At 38.9% G+C, this 24,421-nt stretch overlaps 1 protein-coding gene across 1 annotated transcript in view; it reads left to right on the forward strand.

The window, feature by feature from the left end:
* Nucleotides 1-24,421, forward strand: part of LOC306854015 (LIM domain kinase 1-like) — a 78,342-nt gene that overhangs the window by 8,715 nt on the left and 45,206 nt on the right. Inside the window, exon 2 of the mRNA XM_079391793.1 lies at nt 1,587-1,686. Coding sequence (XP_079247919.1) covers nt 1,587-1,686 — 100 coding nt within the window. The remainder of the gene's footprint in view (nt 1-1,586; nt 1,687-24,421) is intronic.

Here is a 24,421-nt window from a genome sequence, read left to right on the forward strand (position 1 = left end):
CTCAGTAGTGTCCGGTTATGTGTATTAACAATGTGCCTCTGTTGCTCACGTGTAGTTCTGTTGATAAAGCTTTATTCAGGCTAGAATTTTTCAAACTACAATTTTTAACAGTGGCAGTGAAAGGGAAATAGATAACTTAAATACACAAGAGTTAACAACAAAATGCTGTTAAAGGGACCGTTCACCCAAACATGACCTTTACTCACCCTCAAATTCCTCCAAACCTGTTATTCTTCTGTTGAACACAAACGATATTTTGAAGAATCTGTGTAACCAGGCAGTTTACGGATCCAACTGACTTCCATAAGTGGAAAAGAGAAAGAAGTTGAACAAGAATATTAGGGAAATACCATACATTGTTCAGTCTAATTCATCAGTTAAAGCTGCCATAGAATGGAAAACTGTCTTTACCTTGGCATAGTTGAATAATAAGAGTTCTGTCCATGGAAATACAGTGAGCCTCAAACACCATAGTTTCCTCCTTCTTATATAAATCTCGTGAGTGCTAAAGACCACTGAAAAATAAGCGAATCAGAAAATAACACAGACTGTGACGCAACAGTCGGGATCACTACGCCCCCGACATTTGCATAAACCCGTCCATATTCTAGGCCAACCGCCAGCTGAACCATCAGAAGTTCTGCAGGTATTGTGAAGAAACAAGCGAGGACAACAGCGAAAATGGCAGAACATGGAAATAAATGTTATGTTCCAGGCTGTGCAGGGGATGTGAAGTGCAGGGATGGGTTGGTGTCTGTATTCAGAAAGGCACGGAAAGCAAATAACGTGTTCTAATAAAGGGACATGGTTAGTGGCCAGCGGTAGCCTGTTACATTACGATACATAAGATTTCACTTACCACATAAACAGAGTAAGGAGAGATGACTGAGGATGATGGAAAATGATTTACAGATCCTGAGCACCACTGACAAGCATCTGATCTTGTAAAATGTGTGATAAATGCTGCTGCTCCATAGTATAAACAGAGGCTGTGCGATCGCGAATCTTGAAAGTGAAACTATAACGCAATCGACCGGTCATTCCAAAGCAGTTACAATGCCCTGATGCCCGCATTTTATATACAGTATAATTATCAGACGATATAACTGCGAGAGAAAGTATTAAAATATAGTTTCCTCCCTGTGTTTCCTTCTTGCTGTGAGCTACTGAAATGAGCGGCACTGTGACAGCCAATCAGAGCAGAGCTCATTATTATTCATGATCCTTCCAAATAAGCCAATAACAGACCGTTTCATTGTAGAGACAAATCCTAGGGTTGTAAATGGACATGTAAAACCATTTCTGGAGATTTTTTGCCCATACCTAAGCCATATACCTTCTATGTAGATCTCAGAGAACAATTTAAAATATTGTATCAATGCATTCTATGGCACCTTTAATATTTAAGCATTTTGAAATGATCAGCATTGGCTAACAACCCTAAAACCTACCATCAGTCTTGCCTGTGGATAATGCACAACTTCTGTTTGCAGTAAGAAATATTTTGTAGTGAGAAATGGCACTGTATATCAGGATGAGCTGTGCAGTGTGCTGATGTGAGTGTGTGTTGTGTTGTGTTTTTGCAGCCGGCAGCAGGTTGCCGGAGTGTGCGGGCTGCAGACAGCACATCTCTGATGAGCAGTACCTACAGGCCCTGGACACGGACTGGCACACGCTGTGTTTCAGGTAAGAGCTGCGATCCGTGAGTGTGACAGGGCAGCATATCTGCATCACGCCTGTTCTTCTGACCTGGAGTTTGCATATCAACAAAACTGTTTGCATTGCATCCTGAACCGCTTTTCAGTAGGGCTGCTGCTACAAGATCTACACCACCAAGACAAGGCATTTTATTTCACCCGAGTTGGCAATTTAGAGTCCAAATGATGAGAGAAAAACAAAAAATTAATGGTAGAAAAAATTCTTTCTACTGAGTTGTCCTCATGGGCCGCACACAAAAACTGCCATGCAGTGCAGCCGGTGCAGTCCGATTGACCAACAGATGACCCTAATGAGACGCTTCGTCAAAGACTCACTGACTCCATCAGAGCAGATCATTTTACATGCTCAAAAATCATCCAAGATGGTGGACAAGTCAAGAGAAATGTTGAACATGCCATTCAATAGGAAATGCATTTCATTTGATGCCATGTTTATCAATAAAATTTATGAAAATAAATTGAAATTGGTTCATTTTAATTACCCAAATATTTGTGTGCTTATTAGAATAAGACAATGGGTCTTGTTCAGTAATAATTGCGTAGATTATTTGTATTTACAGTATACTCATATTCGGACTTCTCACGAAAAGTTTCCACCTAATTCTCAACACCTGCATACACACATGAATTAGTTCTTAAGCTCGTCCTAATATTAGTGAATGTGGAGTATTCTAAATGAGCGTCCGCATGCATGAGGTCAGTCATTTGCATTAAAGACGCCCCAAACCATCTCCATATAAGGGCTTTCCTCATGCTTTCCTTACAGCCTTTCGTCACTCTCGTCAAAGGTCCTCCACGCGACCCCATATGACGCTCACTGTCTACAGACGCACTCTCGCCAGATCTTTGAGCAATGCAAAGAGAGCAGTCCTCAAAACAAGTTCATACACAGTAAAACACCTATTATTTAGCCAGCTGTACAGATGCTGTTATTCAGAGAAACCTTGCAGCTCGAGCTATAGTCTACATATGCTGCTGCTTTTCTTACATTTTCACTGTATATGATATCATGTTAACCTGTTAACCTTCGCCCCCCATTGTGGGCCTCACAGGTGAAAATAACCTACCTAAATTAAAATGGTAAAAGTTCCTGACAAAGTGTGCTACACAAACAAATTAGGTATCTTTGGAAAGAAGACACTCTAGGCTTTACTATCTATCATCCAGAGTTGATAATGCTCAAAAAGATAAAAAGTTATAGACACTGACGTGCCTTGGAAAATATTTTTCAGAAAAGTAATGGATCGAAAGCCACATGTCTCATGAGTTTATATTTCAAATTTGAAGAAGATACCATGAAAAATGAGATTCCTGCAATATTTTTTCTGAAACTATTTATAGTCCCCCCCACCCCCCTGTTTGAGGAAAAATAACAACCAAATGGATTGCAGAATTATACAAGCTATTTTAGTCATTATACATATTCCTGCATAGTTTTTCCATTATAGAATAATAGACAGATTTATTTGAGCACTAAAAAATACAAAAATAATTATTTGAGTAATAAAAAAGGAAAAATAATAGAAGAAAAATGCTTTGTATATAGTATGTATACTGAAGTATTTTGATTGCCAGACATGAAGTGATATTGCCAGACATGGTCATAGAGTCAGTAAACACACGCTGATGTGCTTCCATTCAGATGATAATCATACAGATGGGCCATATAATCAATAATAGCTGATCATTGAATCACAATGATAGCCGTCATAGAGTCGCTAATAAACACGCTGATGTGCGTCCATACATATGATAATCATGCAGATACGGCCACATTCCCCACACAATACACACATATAAAAAATGTAGAAGAAAAAAAAAACAGTTTTTATGGATAAAGCAGATCGCTAAGTTACGCCCCGCTCAGATGACAGCTGCGTCAGAGCATGCGTCACTGCTGGCAGGAGGGAGCGCCAAATTCAAATAAACTATATTCCGCTTTTCTGAGACTTTTTTCTCCGTGGATGATCTCATTCTGTTTGTAAAACTGTATGCTATAGCACCGTGTTGTTTTTGTACCACCAAGTTTTTGAGTGTAATTTATTCCATAACGGACGCGAACAATAACTCTCCTGAAGAAATTAAACATACAAAGGAATATTCATCCTTATTACAACGTTATTGTTTCGCTGGACTAAAAGTGCTCGCTGGATGTTGTTCTGTGGACCCTTACCTGTCTAACTAAACTGGGATTTCAGCAGTGGACGCGTTTGTGGCTCGTTATTACAATGAATCTGTTACGTACTGCTTTAATTTTTTTTTATGTCTGTTTTGATGTGTACTGCTTACGCAAATGTAGCAAATACATTCCTCATAAGCTTTCCATCGAAAAACAGCGATCTGTCGTCGATGCTTGAGGCTTAGACCTTCAGAATGATATATAGTTTGTCAAGATTAATGATATTCTTTCACGTTAAATTCATTCATAAACATTAAACTAGTGGGGGAAAAATGTTTCAGTGCGCCATCGCTCTGGTAAACGTTAACAGGTTAAGATGAAATATACATTTTACCGTATATTTATCGTAACTATTATCCTGAGATTAATCATATATTGGTGACACTTTACAATAAGGTGTCATTCAAGGGCGTAGGTTTGCTTTTTACATTGGTGGGGACATAAACCCAAGTGCCCCCAAGCAGACCCCCCCCACCCCCACCCCCACCCACCAAACACCCAATCATTTACGCATTTTTGATAGACCTTTGACCTTGTTCCAAGAGTCCTGGTGGCCATGGCAGAAGGTTCGAAGGAATTGTGCTACTTCCTGGATCTTTCTTTCGGTCTGCCCATTCGTCTGGGGGTGGTATCCGGAGGATAGACTGATAGTCACACCTAGGAGCTTGAAGAAGGCTTTCCATACCCTTGATATGAATTGTGGTCCACGGTCAGAGACGATATCCTCAGGGATACCAAAGTATCGGAAGACGTGGTTGAACATCAACTCTGCAGTCTCCATAGCTGTGGGTAAGCCTTTGAGAGGAAGAAGACGACATGACTTAGAAAATCGATCAACGACCACCAGGATGCATGTGTTACCATCGGAGGCAGGTAGGTCTATAACGAAATCAACTCCTAGGTGTGACCAGGGCCCATTGGGAACGGGCAGAGGAAGCGGGTTGCCTGCTGGTAAGTGGCGTGGACTCTTGGACATGGCACAATCTACACAGCCTTGGACGAACCTTCTAACATCTCCGGCCATATTGGGCCACCAGAAGCGATCTCTTAGCAGCGAGAGGGTGTTTTTGGCCCCTGGGTGGCCAGTGCCCAGAGATGAATGAACAGACTGAATGAGGGGTGTGCGTTGAGCCCTGGGAACATATTGCAAGCTGGGTGGACAGCCCGGCGGAGTGGCCGTGGAAGCATTGGAGGGGGTGAACGGACTTGAATTCCACTGAATGGGACTTACGATGATCTTCTCGGGGATGATGGATTCAGGATCTTCACTAGTTTCTTCCTTGGAGTCATAGAGGCGAGACAGGGTGTTGGCTTTGACATTCTTGGGACCTGGATGGTAAGAAATCGTGAAGTTAAAGTGTGTGAAAAAGAGGGCCCATCTGGCTTGACAAGGGTTCAGTCTCTTGGCCTCGCTCAGATATTGCAGGTTCTTATGATCGGTGAGAACTGTGCAGGGATGTTGTGCACCCTCCAACCAATGCCTCCACTCTTCTAGGGCCAATTTAATGGCGAGAAGTTCTCTGTTACTTATATCGTAGTTTCTTTCCACCGGCTGAGCTTGCGAGAGAAGAAGGTACATGGATGGAGTTTAGCTGGTGTCCCCTGTTGCTGGGAGAGTATGGCACCAACTCCTGAGGTGGATGCATCGACCTCCACAATGAATGGTTTCTTGGCGTCTGGGTGTACAAGGACTGGGGCGTTCATAAACGCTTCCTTGAGCATTTCAGAGGCTTCGGTGGTGGCTGGGGTCCAGGAGAGAGGTTTGGGTTTGTTGCAGAGCAGGTTGCTCATTGGGCTGGTGATGGAGCTGTAATTATGGATGAAGCGGCGGTAAAAGTAGGCGAACCCCAGGAAATGTTGAAGCTCTTTAATGGTGTCAGGAGTGGGCCATTTACGAATGGCGTCCACCTTCCCCTCGCCCATCTGGATGCCACCGCTGTCAATGTTATATCCAAGGAACTGCACTGAGGACTGATGGAAAGAGCACTTCTCTGCCTTGAGGAATAGGTGGAAGTCTCTCAGGTGTTGCAGGACCTCTGCAACATGATGGCGATGTTCGGCCATGCTCCGGGAGTAGATGAGGATGTCATCTATGTAGACCAACACGAACTTATGGAGATACTCCCGGAGCACCTCATGCATAAAATTTAGAAATACGGAGGGGGCGTTGACAAGACTATAGGGCATGACCAGATATTCATAGTGGCCAGTAGGGGTCACAAAAGCAGTCTTCCACTCGTCCCCCTCACGTATTCTGATGAGGTTATAGGCGCTGCGGAGATCCAACTTGGGGAACACGGTGGCTCCGCGAAGATATTCTAACGCCACTGGGATGAGAGGAAGGGGATAACGGAATTTGACCGTTATTTTGTTCAGGGCCCGATAATCGATGCAAGGTCGTAATCCTCCGTCCTTTTTGGTAATAAAAAAGAAGCTCGAAGAAGCAGGGGATGTGGAGGGACGGATATAACCTTGCTTGAGTGCCTCCTCAATATACTCCTCCATGGTCTTCTGCTCGGGTATGGAGAGTAGGTAAATTTTCCCACGGGGCACTGGCTCGCCCGGTAAGAGGTCTATTGCACAGTCCCATGGCCGGTGTGGAGGCAACTGGGAGGCTTTCTGGGGGCAGAACACGTCACTGTAATGGGAGTAACAGGCAGGAATGTCTACTGATAACTTCTCTGGAGGGCTTTCAATGGTCGTGGAGTTCAAGGTGATGGACTCAACTGAAGGAGAGACAGGTTTAGGTGCATTGGGAAAACAGTTAGTGAAACATTGGTTACCCCACTTAAAGACCTCACCAGTATGCCATGAAATATTGGGCTCATGTTGAACAAACCAAGGCCATCCGAGGATAACATCAGCAGTGGAACCCTCCAGAACCAGTAAATGGATGTTCTCTTCATGCAGCAATCCAATTTTCAGATGTACAGGCCCAGCACTGTGGTTAACACATTTACAACTGAGTGAGGTGCCGTTACCGATTGAATTTGGTAACTGCTCTTTGTGGCTGTGGTTGAGAGGTTGAGCTGACAACAGAGGTTTCCCGAGATGAAGTTCCTGGCTGACCCGGAATCGAGGAGGGCGTAGACTGAAAGAGAGAATTCGGAGGCAGTAAGCAGAACTTCTATCGCCAGTGGTTTTAAGTTGTGTATAACCGGGTGAATGGTACTCACCAAGAGACGAGGGGGTCGCACGGGGCATGCGGCTCGAAGATGCCCCTTCTCTCCACAATACAGACACAAACCACAAGCAAATCTTCTTTGTCGTTCCTGATTAGACAGTTGTGAATGGTCTACTTGCATGGGTTCGTTGACTGGTTCTGGAGGGTGCTGGCCTGTTGGGTGGCAGAGGAGTGAATTGCAACCTGTAATGGGAGTTAGTTCCTCAAGACAAGATATCATTCGTGTAGCGTGTCGAATGGAATGTTGGATGAGACTTTCCAATCCATGGGAATCATCGTAGGCAGCCAGTTGTAAGCGGAGTCTGGGCTCCAACCCTTGACGGTAGGCAGTTAAAAGGGCTCGATCATTCCATCCGCTGGCTGCTGCAAGGGTGCGGAACTGAAGGGCATAAACATTAATGGACATGGTATCTTGACGTAAATTATATAATTTATTTGTCACTTACTGAAGTGTCGTGCGCAGGTTTGCCAAAGACTTCTCGGAAATGATGTACAAAATTTTGCAGGGATTGAGTGACTGTACCTTCTTGTGCCCAGATGGTTTCTGCCCATTGTAACGCCTTTCCCTTCAGAAGAGAAATGATAAAAGCGAGCACGAACTGGACACACACCTCACCAAGATGGCAGACTGGGACAGAACACAGGAGCAGACTGACTGGGGATCGCTGGAGAACAAACTCGGGAGGAGACACTGCAGGTAAGTAGACAAGGAGGTAAGTAGTAGGCATTGAGCTGTGATGGCTATGGCAGTCCTCTTTGCATGAACGAGACCAGACACTGGAGTGCTGTGAGGTGTGTGTATTTATGGCATGGCTAATGAGTGGTTCAATGATGTGCAGGTGTGTGTGATCAGTACTCAGGTGAGGGAGTGCGCTGTGATTGGCTGGTGACAGAGCCTGGCAGATCTGTGACACCATCACTTTATTTTAATATTAATCGAATTGGACCCAGGATGATTCTGAAAGAATAGTCTTCTGTTGCTTTAGTAATGAACACAACTTTCATGTGCATCTGATTGACAGATAAACTGCACACTATTTCAGTGTTGTTGTTTTTTATTTTGTGGTGGATATTTCAGCTAACAGTTTGAGTTGTACATTCTGTTGAACAACAAGTTAAAGACTGTCTGCGGTGGCGACTCACGATGCTATTCCGAGATACACAGAGATTATTTTATTTGGACAAACTGAAAATTTAGCCTCTGTAAATGTACATTTGGGTCCTCTGGCCGTGCACAACAAAGTAGCTGTGTAAAATTTAGGTGTTTGGTTTGACAGAGAACTCAAATTTGATAAGCAAATCAACAATGTTGTTAAATCATGCTTTTTTAAGATGAGACTTTTAGCTAAAGTAAAACCTTTTCTCTCTACTACTGATCTTGAGAAACTCATCCATGCCTTCATTTTTTCGAAACTCGATTATTGTAACACTTTATATATAGGAGTTAACCAGTCAGCTTTGGCGCGTCTGCAGGCAGTGCAAAATGCTGCAGCTAGGCTGCTGACAGGTACACGCAAGCATGAGCATATTACACCGATTCTGCTCTCTCTCAAATGGCTGCCAGTTCGGTTCCGAATAGAATACAAACTTTTAGTGTTTGCTTTTAAATCCTTAAATGGCCTAGCTCCAACATATCTCGATGCCAGTAAAACGTCATACCTCTGCTAGATCCTTGAGATCTTCTGATCAGCAACTTTTAACAATTCCCAGAGCTAGATTAAAACTTAAGGGCGATCGCGCTTTCTCAGTTGCTGCCCCGAAACTGTGGCATTTGTTACCTGTGAGTATTAGATCAGTTCAGACTATCTCTAGTTTTAAATCATTGCTAAAATCTTATTTATTAACTCAGGCTTTTATGTTTCTTGTGTCTTTTGTTGTTTGGTTTTCTTTGGTTTTCTATTTTTGTACAGCACTTTGGGCAACAATGGTTGTATTATTTTGTGCTATAGAAATAAATAAATAAAATAAAATAAAATAAAATTCCAAATCCTGCTGCACCACATAGTGCCACTTGCATATTTTTACCATAAAATCACATTATATTTGTCGCAAATTATTGTTAATGTTCATAAGGACTTTATTCTTCGCTGGAAGATTATATATCTTTTCGCACAACCTTTTTATGTCCGTATGCTTTATATAGGGAGCTAATAATAGCCATAGATTGAGAAAGATTCTCTTTCTGTTTGCTCTGTTTTGTCAAACACCATACTTCAAACTCATCGACTCAACTTTGTTAATTCCTGAAGTGAACTCCGATATTAACTGTTTTGGACTGCTGTCTTGAATTGGTTACAATACCTGTGAGTTGTTGTAAACGCGGCTGCGCTTCTCGTCTGGTGTGCGACAGTTCCGCCCACGAATAAATGCACGTCCTTGAAAGCACGCAGTTTTCTAACATAGCCTATTTACTTTAACTTCTTAGGTAATATCAATGCTATGACATTTCATATCCCTCCGAAATTACAAAAACATGTACATATTAGGGCTGTATACCTTGGAGAACCTGGCGATACGATACATACCTCGATACACAGGTCACGATTCGATACGTACCTCGATACAGAGCTGTCTCGATACGATTTGATACAATGTGACACGATTCGATACGATTCAATAAAAATACATGGGCCAGAGCCAATTAGTTCATGCTGAACACATTTACTCAACAAACAGAACTCTGCATTTTTATTCAATTTAATGAAGACAAAAGTGCATTATAACACAGTGCATTTTGCTTAAATATTTGCAACTTTAAGTGCTCTGATTAATTGTACACAAATTGTATTAATCTGGAAATTACCACAAGTCAACATTTAACTTTCCAAGGGTACAGTCTGAGCTCACACAAGCACAAAATCTTCTTATTAAATCTTCTTATAATTCTTTTTTGTGACAACATGTACTGCCATAACATATTTCACTATGAAATCGCTTAAATGCTACATCTTGCTTTAACATTTTCCACGAGTTTTTTGAAACTCGCGGGCGCCGCTGCGCCCCCTAATGGCTGGGCGGAGTATCGATACTAAGGGCTAGAATATCGATACTGTATCTTTTTTTATTATATCGGTATGTATCTAAGAATCGCTATTTTGAGCACACCCCTAGTACATATATTTAATTGTTTGATTAAAATTGCTAGGGACAGTTTGGCAGTCGCTGGATATTGGTAGAGAGACGTCCCTGGCATCCCCCCCTAATTCTACGACCCTGGTGTCATTTGTTAACATTAATGTATTAACTAACATGAACAAACAATGAGCAATGCATTTATTACACTATTTATTAATCTTTGTAAATGTTAGTTAATGAAAACACAGTTGTTCATTGTTTATTCATGTTAGTTCACAGCAGAGGTGGGGACAAGTCACACATGGTCAAGTCCAAGCAAGTCTCAAGTCTTAACCATCAAGTCTCGAGTCAAGTCTCAAGTCACAGTTCAGACAAATCAAGCAAGTCAAGTCAAGTCAAGGGTTCTCCCTAAGCAAGTCAAGTCGAGTCGTGATAAATTTCAAGTCAAGTCAAGTCACAGTACTAAAATAAATAGAGGTTAATTTTTTCGTTACATATTTTTTTTTGCACAGAAAAGATTAACTTGTATACATATATTATGTATCTTATTCATTATACATTTGCTATATATGAATTATATGCATATGTGTGCTACATTAATATCTGAAAATAAAATTGTGTTGCTTACACAAAACTTTTAAAATCCAATCTAAGATGTATAATCCAATCTGTCTAATTCAGTTTAATTGAAACTGTCTAAAATGTGTTGCATTTACAGAAAATAAGGTTTGCCAAGATGTTAGCACTAAGCTAGCTATATATGTATATATATATATATATTAGTGCTGTCAATCGATTAAAACAAATAACTAATTAATCGCACATTTTTCTAAAATTAATCGTGATTAATCACGCTTAACCCCATCTAACATTAAAGTTTTTAAACAATCTTCACATGTACACTGTACAAACAACATAAAGACAGTATATTTTTAATATTTCTTTAATGGTATCTTTTTTAAGATTGAAGGCCAGCATCACTGATATCAATACTACTGATGTCTCTATAAAACATTTTTTTCCCCTGAATATTTAACCATTGACTGTAGCCATTCAGCATTACAGTATAATTGAGAGCTATCAATTTTAACATTTATTAGACTTAACGTCTAATTTAAGTGAACTTAAAACAATCTTCACATGAACCCATTATAATAAATGACATATTTAGCTAGATGTGCCCTTTAGCAGAAATATACAGAAAATTAATACTTACCAAACACTAAATTCTAAATTAAATATAGATGAACCCCTTAAAACTATAAAAGTTATTGATTTGCTCTTTTTTCTTTTGTTTGGATTAATAGACATCACAGCAGCTGGTTATAAACTTATTTGCCTGCTATTGCTTTAAAAGCTGCTGCTGCTGAAGGTGATGCGGATCTGACATGCATCTTATTTTCTCACAAATCTCTTTACATTTTCTGACTCACTTCAGGTCTGAAAGTCTCAACTAATGAGCGGATGAGTTGAATTGGGTATTTTAGATAACGTTAATTGCGTTAAATATTTTTAACGCGATCTGAAAATAATTAATAGCATGCGTTAACGCGCTACTCGTCATCTCTGCGATGGACACGTAATATACACGTTTCATACTGATTATATAATCTGAGAATATTTGTTTTCTATTTGAACTGGTTCATTATAAAAACATTTCACATTCTATATATTTATCCTGTTTGGTTTATTTTCATTATTTTACAGTGCACAACATTTTGTTGTTATTGTGAGTGTACACACACACACACACACACACACACACACACACACACACACAAAGTAGACACTTAACAGATTCAAACGATGTAATTATTCTTGTCTGTATGTCCAAAAAAAAAACGTTTTAAGTGCAAGTGATCACACCAGCGCCTCCATGTTAGCCTGTCATGCAGTATAAGCGCACTGCTATTCAGCTTCCACACGCAGTCCACACAAACACTTGAAAATGCGCACATTTAATATTGAATTATAGCCTACGTTACATGCCCGCTCATTTTAAGATGCCCCTCAACATTAAAATGCAGGCTACGCCACTGTTATAGTCAAATTCCCCACATCTACAAGACATATCAATGATGATAATGATCACATCTAATAATAAAAAATAAAATATAATATGCAATCAAGGCCAAATTATGACAAACATAAATTATTAATTAATTAGATTAATCGTTACTGACTAAAAAGAAATGACTTTCCTTGTGGTTCTTGAAATGTCGGATAAAATGTGACGTTGTGGTTGTCGTGTCGGATATTCTTGCGTTGCATAGTCTGCATCTGGCAAATCTTTTTTTATTGGCACGGTCCAGTTCAAAGTCCTTATAGCCAAACGAGACTATTTGTGGAGCTTGACTACTGTTTGGCGCAGTTTCAATTGTGCAGCGTTAAAGGCACAGACGCTGATTGGTGCTGACGTCACAATAGTTATTTTTTAAAACGAATTTTATTGCTGTTTGTTTATTATAAATTCAAGTCATTGTCGAGTCTTCCACTTCAAGTCAAGTCAAGTCTCAAGTCACTTGCTCTCAAGTCAAAGTGAAGTCAAGTCATTTTCATACTTTAATCAAGCAAGTCGCAAGTCCTGAAAATTGTGACTCGAGTCAGACTCGAGTCAAGTCATGTGACTCGAGTCCCCCACCTCTGGTTCACAGTGCATTAACTAATGTTAACAAACACAACTTGTGCATTTAATAATGCATTAATAAATGCTGAAATTAACATGAACTAAATGCCGTAGAAATATTGTACATTCTTAGTTCATGTTTACTATTAACTAATGAACCTTATTGTAAAGTGTTACCCATATATTATATACATACACTGTAAAAAAAAAAAAAAGAAAAGTTAAAATTTAACTTCCAACTTAAAATTGTAAGGCAACCAGCTTCAGCAGATTTTTGAGTTCTCTCAATTTATTTTTGTAGGAGATTCTCAAATGTTTGTTGTATAAACTTTACATAGTAAGGTTACATAGTGTGCATTCAGCTGTTCCTATATTTTTTTTCTTAAATTAAGAATACATTTTAGTATGACATGTTTCTAGTGAATCATGATTTCTCCATGAAAAAATGTGTACGCAGGTTTCAGGTTTTGTGCGTATGCTTGCTCTGTGTGAATGAGACCCATTGTTAGATATTCAAGTTTTCTGACATTATGTAGGCAGTCCGCTCACAGAACGTGCGTGTTACTTTACTCTGCTTGTGTATTTTATTAAACCTTTCTTAAATCCCTCAGTTACTGAGGTACAGTAGACGCTGAAGCTGACACGTCTGCATTCCCTCAGATCAGGCACGTGCACACATAGACACAAGGGGGCTTGAGCACCTGCCCTTTTTTCTGGGGAGTGTTTTTGTTTTATTTTTTTATAAATTAATATAATGTAGCTTATAGTGTGTGTGTGTGTGTGTGTGTTTCTGATTGTGCACAGCTTTCTCTGTCAAACAAATAAAAAACAAAATTCAAAATCTCAGGTCGGGTTGGGAAATGAAGATTCTGTCGAGTTCCAATGCCTTTCTCCCCTCCGCGTCTCTGCTAATTTGCATACATTTGACAAAAGGCATTGCAGATGAACAGGATAAACAAAATAACTAAAGCATTTCACTGCCAATGTTGCCAACTCCGCGGAATTGGGCAACTTTAAACTGTTGCTGCGGGTTGTTTATCATATCTGTGGTTAAAGCGACCCAATAATGTGATATTTAGCCCCTGGAATGCAAATTTTAGCAGGGAAACCCTGCCAAAATAATGTGTATTTAATCCCCCGGAACACAATTTTTACCGGGGGACCCCCTTGAAATGCAGTTGGGCAGGTTTTATTGTGAAAACCTGGCAACCCTGACAGAACTTGCCCAGTTATTAGTTAATGATTTACATCAGGAGTCTTTTCCCTTTAAATGTAATGTTTGTTGATTTTGAAGTCTTACATATATTACAATAACATCAAAAAAGTAAACAATTTATTGTCTTGTGCAAAATAAACAAATTATTAGTGAAAATTTGTCCCTCTCCTTTGTGCAGTTATTTATTCTATATATATACTTGAAACTAGTAGCATAGGAAACATGCACATTCTGTCTTAGTTTCCTTTCTTGTTGCCTGTTCTTGTGATAAAATTAGCAAATGCTAAAGAAGACCATGGTCTCTATGTGAACGGATTATTTTGTAGACATGTTGAAAAATTAAACAACATATGATACAATTGGGTGAGTGTGAGAAAATTAAAATAAATTAAGTCAGAGTTGTCTTAATATATTTAACATTTTGTTTAGAACATTTTTTGTAAAAAAAAAATTGTAAATAAATGAAAAGTGCCTTTTTTCCCACTTGAGCCCCTGCCCCTCAAAATGTCTGCACGTCCCTGCCTCAGATCCAAACTAACGCTGATCGACTCATTTCTTGCCCTAGCAGAGGACGTAAGATGCTTACAGGACAGATAAGCGGCTCTCCGTGTTGAACACAGCTGCTTTTGTCTTTATTTGCTGTGTTCACCTCTTGTTTGGGGCTTATTTGCTGTATAATTGCCTCTTTCCCAATCATCCATCAGGCCGCTGCTTGGTCAGCTGATCGTCTGTGCCGATGGGGAGAATCCCGACAGCACATGAGAGGGATCTGTTCCTTCTACCAATAACTGGAAGATTTGTGTGTCACATGATCCCAGGTGGTGTGTCGAGGCCTCCATCTGACCTGATGAAAACATGCTCGGGTTAATGCAAGCGATCCTGAGATTGGGAAAAACATTCCCAATGGAAGGCTGTTTCATCATCATCAGCAGTGGAGGAAAACACTCATTGTGTGACTCTGAATAAGTGAGATTGTAAGGGTGTTTTGGGCAGTCTGACCCAATTAAAAAGAGCCCGTCCTTGCATCTCTGTGATCTTTGGTCTGTAGATATAGCTCAGGTTCATCCTTCAGCGTGTGTCTCCTCAACAGCGCACCTGATCTGAGGAGTCATTCATGTCTGGAGCACATGTTCAGATCCCTGAGCGACTGAACCACTGCAGAGACAGTGAATAGACACCAGACTCGTCTCAAAGTTCTGCTGTGTTCATGTGTCAATCACAGTCATGAGGTGTATCGAACACAAGGTGTGTTCACACACAACACACTCATATTTACACAATCCGCATCTCAAAGCCTCTTCTGAATCGCTCATTGAAAGGCTGAAATCAAGTGCTGGCTGCTGATCCAAACACTTAAAGAATGAGTTGTTCTTTATTCTAGCTAGCCTGTTACTGAATTGCATGACTGAAATATCAACAGATAAGGTGGGATTTAGGGTAAACAGATCTATTGTTACTTGTAATATAGTTTAACATGTCACAAACCTATAGCAAGTACTGTAGACATTTATTGTGAACTTTACTTTGAATACGTAGCTAGTCATATATTAAAATAAAACATCGAAAACATGCATACATTGGTTACAATATGTAATTAATCCTTATGTAGGGTGGAACATATAAAAATGATTTTCTTACTTAGATTTTTTGCCTTGTTTCCAGCCAAAATATCAAAAAATTCTAAAAAGTAAAAATTGTCTTGTTTTCAGAAAACAAGAAGTCAAAATTAAGTGAGATTTTGCTTAGAACAAGAAAAATAATCTGCCAATGGGGTAAACAAAATCATTTAGTTTTCTGTTTGAAATAAGATTATTTAAAAAAATCCTTCTTGATTTAATAATTTTTAGATATTTTGGCTGCTGGAGTAAGAGAAGCATTTTTTGCAGTGTAGGCTTCTATTACAGGCACTCATATGCAATAGTTAGATGAGGTATTATAAGCCATTGGCTCACCTATGTTCTCCCTGGTCTGAATCGTGTGTTCATCTGTTCCAAACGAGAATGTTTCTGGAGCCAGTGCAGATAGCTCAGCTCACTCAGAGTCGAGTGTCATGGAGGTAGGAGAGAAAGCATAGACAGAGAAACACCCTGACACAGATGCTGCCAGTTCCTTAATACTGAGGCTCTAATTAACTGTAAATTAGCCTTTAGGATAGGAGGAACTGTGCATGTATGTCACACACACACACACAGAGAGAGAGAGGTATCACACTCACACACACACCTTTACACCACACGCAAAAATGCACATGCAGCACATACTAGCAACACTTCAGCATACTTTAATTCACAACTAATTGTATATCATAGAGGATTTAAAAATGTAAAAATCTGTTGATACACAAACAAACACACAACTATTACTGCTGCTACTGTTTATAGTTTTTGCTATATATTCTATTCCCATTTGTGCTATTATTACTGGTTTGTATTCTTGAGTATTCCAATGTTGAGAGCAGTCAGAGAAAACATTTTGCTGCAAAGTTTACACCCTATACTGTGTTCATTAACTAGGATGTTGCTGGAATCAGTGCAGCCAGAGAGCCCTGGTCTTCCAACACTAGTGCAGTGAGGAAGGATGCTACGGTAGGCCTAGCAGACACAGGGAGGAGTGTGGTAGAGGCTAGGGAAAAAACAGCGACACACAAATATACTTTGGGTTTGGAATCAACTTAACAGTAGTAAGCATTGTTTGCCAGTCACATATATTAAATATTTAAATATCTGTTACATAGGGTACTGCTTATATTATTTTGCCATCTGTACACAAATGTAAGAATGGATAAGCGTGTCCGTGGGCTGAATTGTTGTCCCAGTCCGCCCCTGAGCAGGGCGCTCACTTAAATACTCATGAGAGTGTTTGAAAGCAGGCGCTCATCACCCGGTAACAGGTTATGTTTCAGTATTTTAGTATCGACTTGCTACCAGAGTTCTGGTACTTTTGATAACACAAATGTGTATGAAATAATCACGTTTGAAATCAGTCATCTTGATTGAAAGCTGATAAAATGTATATGAGGAGTACTGGTCAGATTGTGGTTGTCTGGATCAGAGCTCATGCAGATATCCTGAGGTCCGTGTGTGTATCCCCTCACCGCGTCATCGCTTCCCTTGCTGGTTTTCTGGTGTGTCACTGAGTCACGACGCGCTAATCAAATGCAGAAGCTGAACTTCCCTATAGCACTGAACCGCACAGATCTGCAGACCTCGTCTTCCCTGTGTGAGACACGTCTGTCATTGTCCTAACACACTCTAATCCAGCGGGTGGAGGATCAGTTCTTATCCTCTGAACAGTCCAGATCCGCTTAGGTACCGTGAATGAGCGGATGGCCGGATCTGTCAGCGCAGATGCCGTGTTTGTGATTGAGATAGGACTGGAATCATGGCGTGATCGTTAGGCTGCCTAATCATCAGCTCTGATGACGAGGGAATAATGGCATCGATGTGAGGTGATTAGCTGTGTGTCAAGCGCACTCATGAGGGCCGGTCTTGTGGTTCATGTAAGAGGCGATTCTTGTGGTCTGCATGCAGCCTGTGTCAGCTGAGAGACCTGCGCAAGTGAGCCAGAGTTTCCAGATTAGATCACATCATATTTTAGGGGAATTTACTTCCTTGAGTTTTACTCTTTCATTCACTCTTTTGATTTCATTCTTTCCCAGGGAGCAGTTCAAATATTTGTGTGTGGGATTCAGAAAATAAGGGTGTACTCACACTAGGCTATCTTAACTGTGCCTGAGCGCGTTTGCCCCCAAAACCCAGTTCATTTGCCTAGTGCTGGGGTCTGCAACCTTCAACATCAAAAGAGCCATTTTGGCCAATTTCCCACCAAATAAAATTCACGTGGAGCCACAAAATATTTGATGCCCAAATAAAGATGGCTTTATTTGGGAAAAAAAAAACACGGCTTATAGCTAAAGTTTTGGTAACACTTTAGAATACTGTTTCTTACTTACTGCATAACTAATAAGGAATTACTGAAGAACTAACAGGTAATGATTCATTAACACTTAGCGCACTACTGTTAACTACTATGGAAGATGTGTTAACTAATCAGTATGTAATACAATTTTATGATTGTGTTAAGTAACAGTTAGCTAAACAATAACTAATGTATTCTGTCACACCTCCTGAAGAACTACTATTAATTATCTACTAGTTAAGGTTCAATAAAAATAATTATGAAGTAACTACTAATGAACAATTATACGCAAATAGTCACTATAATATTCAGGTTGTGGCCCACAAATCAAGTACTTGAGCAAAAGTACAGATACCCAATAAAATATTACTCCAGTAAAATTATAAGTAGGCCTATTAATTTTTAAAATTACTTTAGTAAAAGGACACTATAGTACCAACTTTGTTACAGTCCACTACTACTATTATTAGCCTATAGTGGAAATGAAATATGCATTTTGTTTGCTGCACACCCAAAAGGACTCATTATTATAATTGTACATAACGAGGGGTGAGAACCAGAAGGGCGTAAGTGACATTTTGGGTGAAATGGATATATTTAATATATATATATATATATATATATATATATATACTGGCAAAAGTATACTGTCATCCATGAGTATACAAATGTTTATTATAAACGATTGAAATCAGAGCACAAAGTCAGATCAACCTATGGTAAGTGTTTGTTTTGGCCCTCCTGTAAAGTTAGTGGAATGTCACTTAAGCCTTTCTGGTTTAACCCCTCATGTTTTTGCCTGTATGGTAAATAATTTCCTTGTTCTGTAGGAAATCTGCTTCGGAAAGGAACCGCAACTCAACTGTCTTGCCATAACTATCCAACTTACTACAGATACAGTACACTCTGTAAAATGGTGCTTTGTTAATTAATCAATTAATCAATTAATTTATTTTCTGAAACACTGGGATGAAGCTGTTGGGTCATATTTGTTTTTTAGTCTTAGGTAGTTTTTGTGTTGTGTTAATGCCTAGTTAACGGCAGTTTCCCTGAGCCCAGCTCCCGTATAAGTAATTAATTCCTTATTAATTACTAAAGGTTTCGCTATATTTTCACTTTAGAATAGGCCTACTCTTGCAGGTTCAAAATAAGTCCTGCATAATTATTTGATAATTATTTATTAATTACTAATTGGCTCCCTATGTTTTCACTTTAGAATACTGTTTCAGGTTCTAAGTAATTATTGCGGAATTATCTAATAATCCTTTATTAATTACTAATGGGTTACCTGTATTTTCACTCTCGCTCAGTCCCAGCCTTACATACAGGAACTGAATTAATAGTAATATGGTATATGCTGAGGAGGCACACATACAGTACTGTATATAACATATAAAAACTAAGGTAAGTTATCGCATGGCACTGGAGAGGTGGTGGTGTTCCTATCGGATGCTGATTTCTTACAAAACAAACTCAAAACAATTCACTATACAGGCAAAACCTCTGTAAAATGTATTGCATTTATTAATATTGCATTTTCATACTGCTAATAACATTTATATGAAAGGGTCACAACTCAATGTAATTGCGTATAATTGTTCATTAGTAGTTACTTCATAATTATTTTTATTGAACCTTAACTAGTAGATAATTAATAGTAGTTCTTCAGGAGGTGACAGAATACATTAGTTATTGTTTAGCTAACTGTTACTTAACACAATCATAAAATTGTATTACATACTGATTAGTTAACACATCTTCCTTAGTAGTTAACAGTAGTGCGTTAGGTGTTAATGAATCATTACCTGTTAGTTCTTCAATAATTCCTTATTAGTTATGCAGTAAGTAAGAAACAGTATTCTAAAGTGTTACCAAAGTTTTATATTCAGTTATGTTACAGGGCAGGGGAGTAGCAATCATTTCTGAAGTAAGAGGGACAGAAATGTCAAATAGTAATAATAATAATAATAATAATAATATTTATTTATGTATGCATAATTTACAAAAACAATATTATCTCTTACTTTTAATTGACTAAGAAATAAAATCAGGGATTAAAGTTCTCCGTCGCTACGACGGATTTCCGTTAATTGCAACGAGTCTATGACGGATTTCCGTCAATTGCAGGGTTCCGCCTGTCCTTAATGTCTTAAATTCACTTTTCACAATTTTAAGGCCGTAAATAGGCTTACATTTCTCAAATAGTGTAATAAATGTCTTAATTTCAGTTTGAATAGGTCTTAAATTAAGGAAAGATGAGGTGTATTCAGCCTGCTGAGGGGGATGTGATCAAAGCCTGGAGTGGAGTGAAAGCACGTTCCTCTCTCCTCTCGAAGCGTTCTGTAATCACTCCGCTCTGGATCCACTCCGGGTTTTCTTTTCCCGCTCACGGAAAAAAGTGCTCCGTGTGTTCAATCCATTTTAAAAGTTATTCTAATATGTTTATTTTTTGCATGTCAGGCTACAGCTGAGGTAGAACTATATTTCAGATAGCATGGACACACTTATAATGCAGGAAGGCTCCGATGTATCAGAGATCGATAAAAGTGTAAAAAATAAATGGAGATGGGCTTGGCTTGGCGAAATGGGGGAGAATGGCAAGCCTTTTAGTTCGTGGGCTAAAAAAAAATCAAACAGCCAGGTACGTGTCTTTGCACAGTATGCCACAGGAGACTTCAATATGGCAATAATGGCAAAAAAGTGCAAGCGCGCCATCAATCAGAAGCTAGTCACAACCGTTCGTGCTCTACAGTAGTACACATGCTCCCTGCCTGGTGCGACAAGTACCACAACGGAGGTTAATGCAGGGGCGTAGATTATAAAAAGTAAATTCGTCCCCCGCACTTTTTCATTGGACAGTTGTGTTCTCGGCAACTTGAGGTTTTAATGGAGCAATGTATATAAATGCAGAATGATTTAAAATTCAAAGAGACAGGATCATTTATACATGAAGTTTACGTTTCCATGGCAATCAGTCACTCAGTTTGTGACGTCACGACATGTCCAGGCTCGCGCCCGCGGTCCCGCGCTGTATCCATCATTCATTAGAGGTCGAGATGAGTTCAAAGCGGCAAGAAACTCTTCACTCCTTTTTTACGAAGACGTCAAGCAGCGTAAGTTGGCATGTGGGATCCGAATAGTGTTGCACAATGTTGAGTGACTCTGCCTATTGCTCTTGTTGAATAATTAGCGATTTTTTATGTTCATTATATGGAGAAATAAAAAACTGCCTGGACAAACATGCACTTATTTATTTTCAGTGTATTTTTCCGTAACTCTTTTGTAACATCTTTTATTTTAACACGTATGTATGTTATTAGAACCCTTCAAATAAGATTAAAGATAATGTTGAACTGAGATTTTACAGCGTTTGCAGCATTGTGACACTCTGCCAAATCTACATGATGTATTTCAATCAAGTATGCTATGCAAGCACTGATCTGATACAGGACCGATCTTCATTTAGGGCTGCTCTGTCATTATTGCACTAATTTGACGTTTTTATGTGTTGTCAAGAATGAACAAGAAACAGTCAGCCTAGGTTTGTTAGGACAGAATCAGGACGACACACAAGAAATACAAACTTCACAGGTGAGAAGAACTGATAGAGTGGCTTTTAACACCTGGCTGTTTTTATATTGTATGAAATCTATTAATACACAAGCGTTTGTAGGATTATATATGGACCAATCATAGAAAACACATAATTAGTCAAATATAAAAAAAAAAATAACATTAGTATGATGAACAACTTCTCTAACTACAGTAGGTAATTATTAGCTTGCATATTGGATGTTTATTAGTACTTAAGCACATATTAATTCTGTATTCTTCATGATCATATTCTGCATCCCATAATCCTAAATTTAACAACTACAACGACTACCTTACAAGCTATTAATAAGCAGTAAATGAAGAGTTTATTGAGGCAAAAGTCATAGTTAATAGTGAATGTGTGTTCCCCATTCTAAAGTGTTAAAACTTAATTTAGGATACAAATGATTGGTTATTGTCCAGCAGTGTACTTAATGTGTTATTTTCTTCTGTATGTACATGTTTCAAACACTGCTTTATTTGCTGTAGACAGAGGCAGAAGTGAATTCAGAGATGAGAGTGAATGAGTTTCAGTGAGGCTTCAGAGGTAAAGATTATTTACAGCATTGTCTATGATAAGATATTTCTTTTAACATAGACTAATCAGACTAATGTATAATAGAACAGAACAGAATAAAGACGTATGTGAATGTGCAAGTATCCATTACTATGTGCCATGTACTGTACATACAACACACACACAATACAATCTGAAATATGTCAACAATAGTACCCTTATAAGGACATCTTTGTAACTTATACTCAAAAAGGTGCATATTAGTACATTAGAGTACCAATATGTACAACTATGAAACTTTTTGGGGTAAATAAGGTACAAAGATGTGCTTTTAAGGGTACTGTCCCAGTGACAAGCTGTTCTATTTCTTTCTTTTTCTTTTTCTATCTTTCTTTCCTTCTATTTTATAATCATATATAATAATATCATCATAAAGCATATTAAGCAAAAAGGTATGATTAAAAATAAAACCTGTCAATTAGACAAGGGTTAACTGAAAAAAAAACAACAACAAAAAAACAGGTATAACACTAGACCCCCCCCCCCCCCCCCACACACACACACACTTTTGAAATGATAGCTACGCCCCTGGGTTAATGCATCTATGGCCGACCGTGTGTGTGATCTAAAAGTGCGCATATGTTCTTTCATAGCGGAGCATGACTTGTCGTTCACAGTCTCACAACCGCTAGTTAATTTAATGCAATCAGTTGTCAAAGACAAGAGTGCACTTTCAAGATGATTAATTAAGAGTTTCACAAAACATTGTTTGGTCTTTATAAGATAAATAAAAACATGCACTGAAAAGTTATGTTGATGGTTGATTATTTGTCAAGGTATGTATAATTTTTTCATAGATAAAAAAATAGCTTTTAAAATACGCAAACTGGCAATATTAAAGCGGTTTAAAACATCTTCCACGCTATTGGTCTCGACTATTTAAATAAAGTGTTGGTTAAAGGAATATGACTTGGCCTGAAAAACAGTTTCAGTCAGAAGAATTTTTTTCACTTTAATCCCTGTAAAATACACTGCTGGACAATAACCAATAATTTGCTTCTATAATATTTATGATAAATATTTTACTAATGACAATTTTATGGTTATGATTGTACAATCAGTATATATACAAACACTTTTTCCATTTTTATCACAGAATAAGGCAGAACATATATTTTATAGCTTTTGTACTGTAATTAATGCTGTCAGTTACCACTGTATAATTCATATTTACCTGGAGAAGACTTGAAAAACACACATAAACGGAAGAGGTGGGCCAGAGCACGGTTCAGTCGGGCTCGGGCTCGGGCTCGGTGCGGTACGCATGTAGTGTGAGCGCTAACCGCACCGAAGAGCAGATCTTCTGATATGTGCAAGCATGATTGCGGGAACATTTCTGAGTAGCAAAAGCGATTGATCTGTTAAGCAATATATTGTGAGAGGATTCCATTTTATTACACATAACTTAATTTCTGAACTTATTTGTTTGTTTTCTTTATATGTATGGATTACTTGGGATGTTACCGACATCTGGTGAAAAGTCAACTGCACCTTCAGAAATATATTTACTGAGAAAAATTGTGACGTGTTCAATACATATTTCACCCGCTCTACATTGTTTTTTTTTTATTAATTTTTTTTATTATTATTATTAGAGTTACAAAAGTGATTTAGTCGAGCAGTGAGAGATTTTGATTAACATGAATGTAACACAGGAGGAATAATTGCAGCTTCCCCTTTAAGACCGAACATCTGGATCCAATATACTGTTATACGTGCATTTTCTTTCCCAGCTGTTTACTTTCACGCAAGATCTGAATGACTGTGTTTACAAGGAAACTAACAAAGATGGTTATTTTGACACATATAAGTATGCATATTTAACCATTCAAGGCCAATAAAGAAACAATCAAACGCTCTATGAGCAGTGGATTCGTGCTGCTCAGACCGCGCTCAGAAACAGTCTCACATATAGCACTGTTGTTTGCATTTATGCGGCTTACAATAGTGAGTGCATAACTGCAATAAAGGCGATAGTCCCATGCTGTGTCCCAATTTGCCTACTTATACTATGCCTGTCAGTCCTCTGTCGTGTGTGTCTTGTGTTCCTGCCTCTTGTGTCCATATTTGGTTTGATTCCTGTCCTTGCTAAATGTTATCATTAGTTAATTCTTGTCCAGCTGTGTTTGTCTCGTTATCTATGATTATCCTGTGTATTTATAGTCCTGTCTGTTCAGTTTGATTTGGTCTGGTCTACTCGTTACTCCCCGGTGTTCCTGTCTGTGTCTGCCTTTCCTTTCCTTGCCTTGTCTTGATGTCTTCAGTAAAGACTGTTATTTTGAGTTACATCCTCGTCTGCGTGTTCCTTGTTCCTCCCTCGTGTGTGCACCGTGA

Source organism: Barbus barbus (assembly GCF_936440315.1).
Source record: "Barbus barbus genome assembly, chromosome: 34".
Classification (NCBI taxonomy): Eukaryota; Metazoa; Chordata; class Actinopteri; order Cypriniformes; family Cyprinidae; genus Barbus; species Barbus barbus.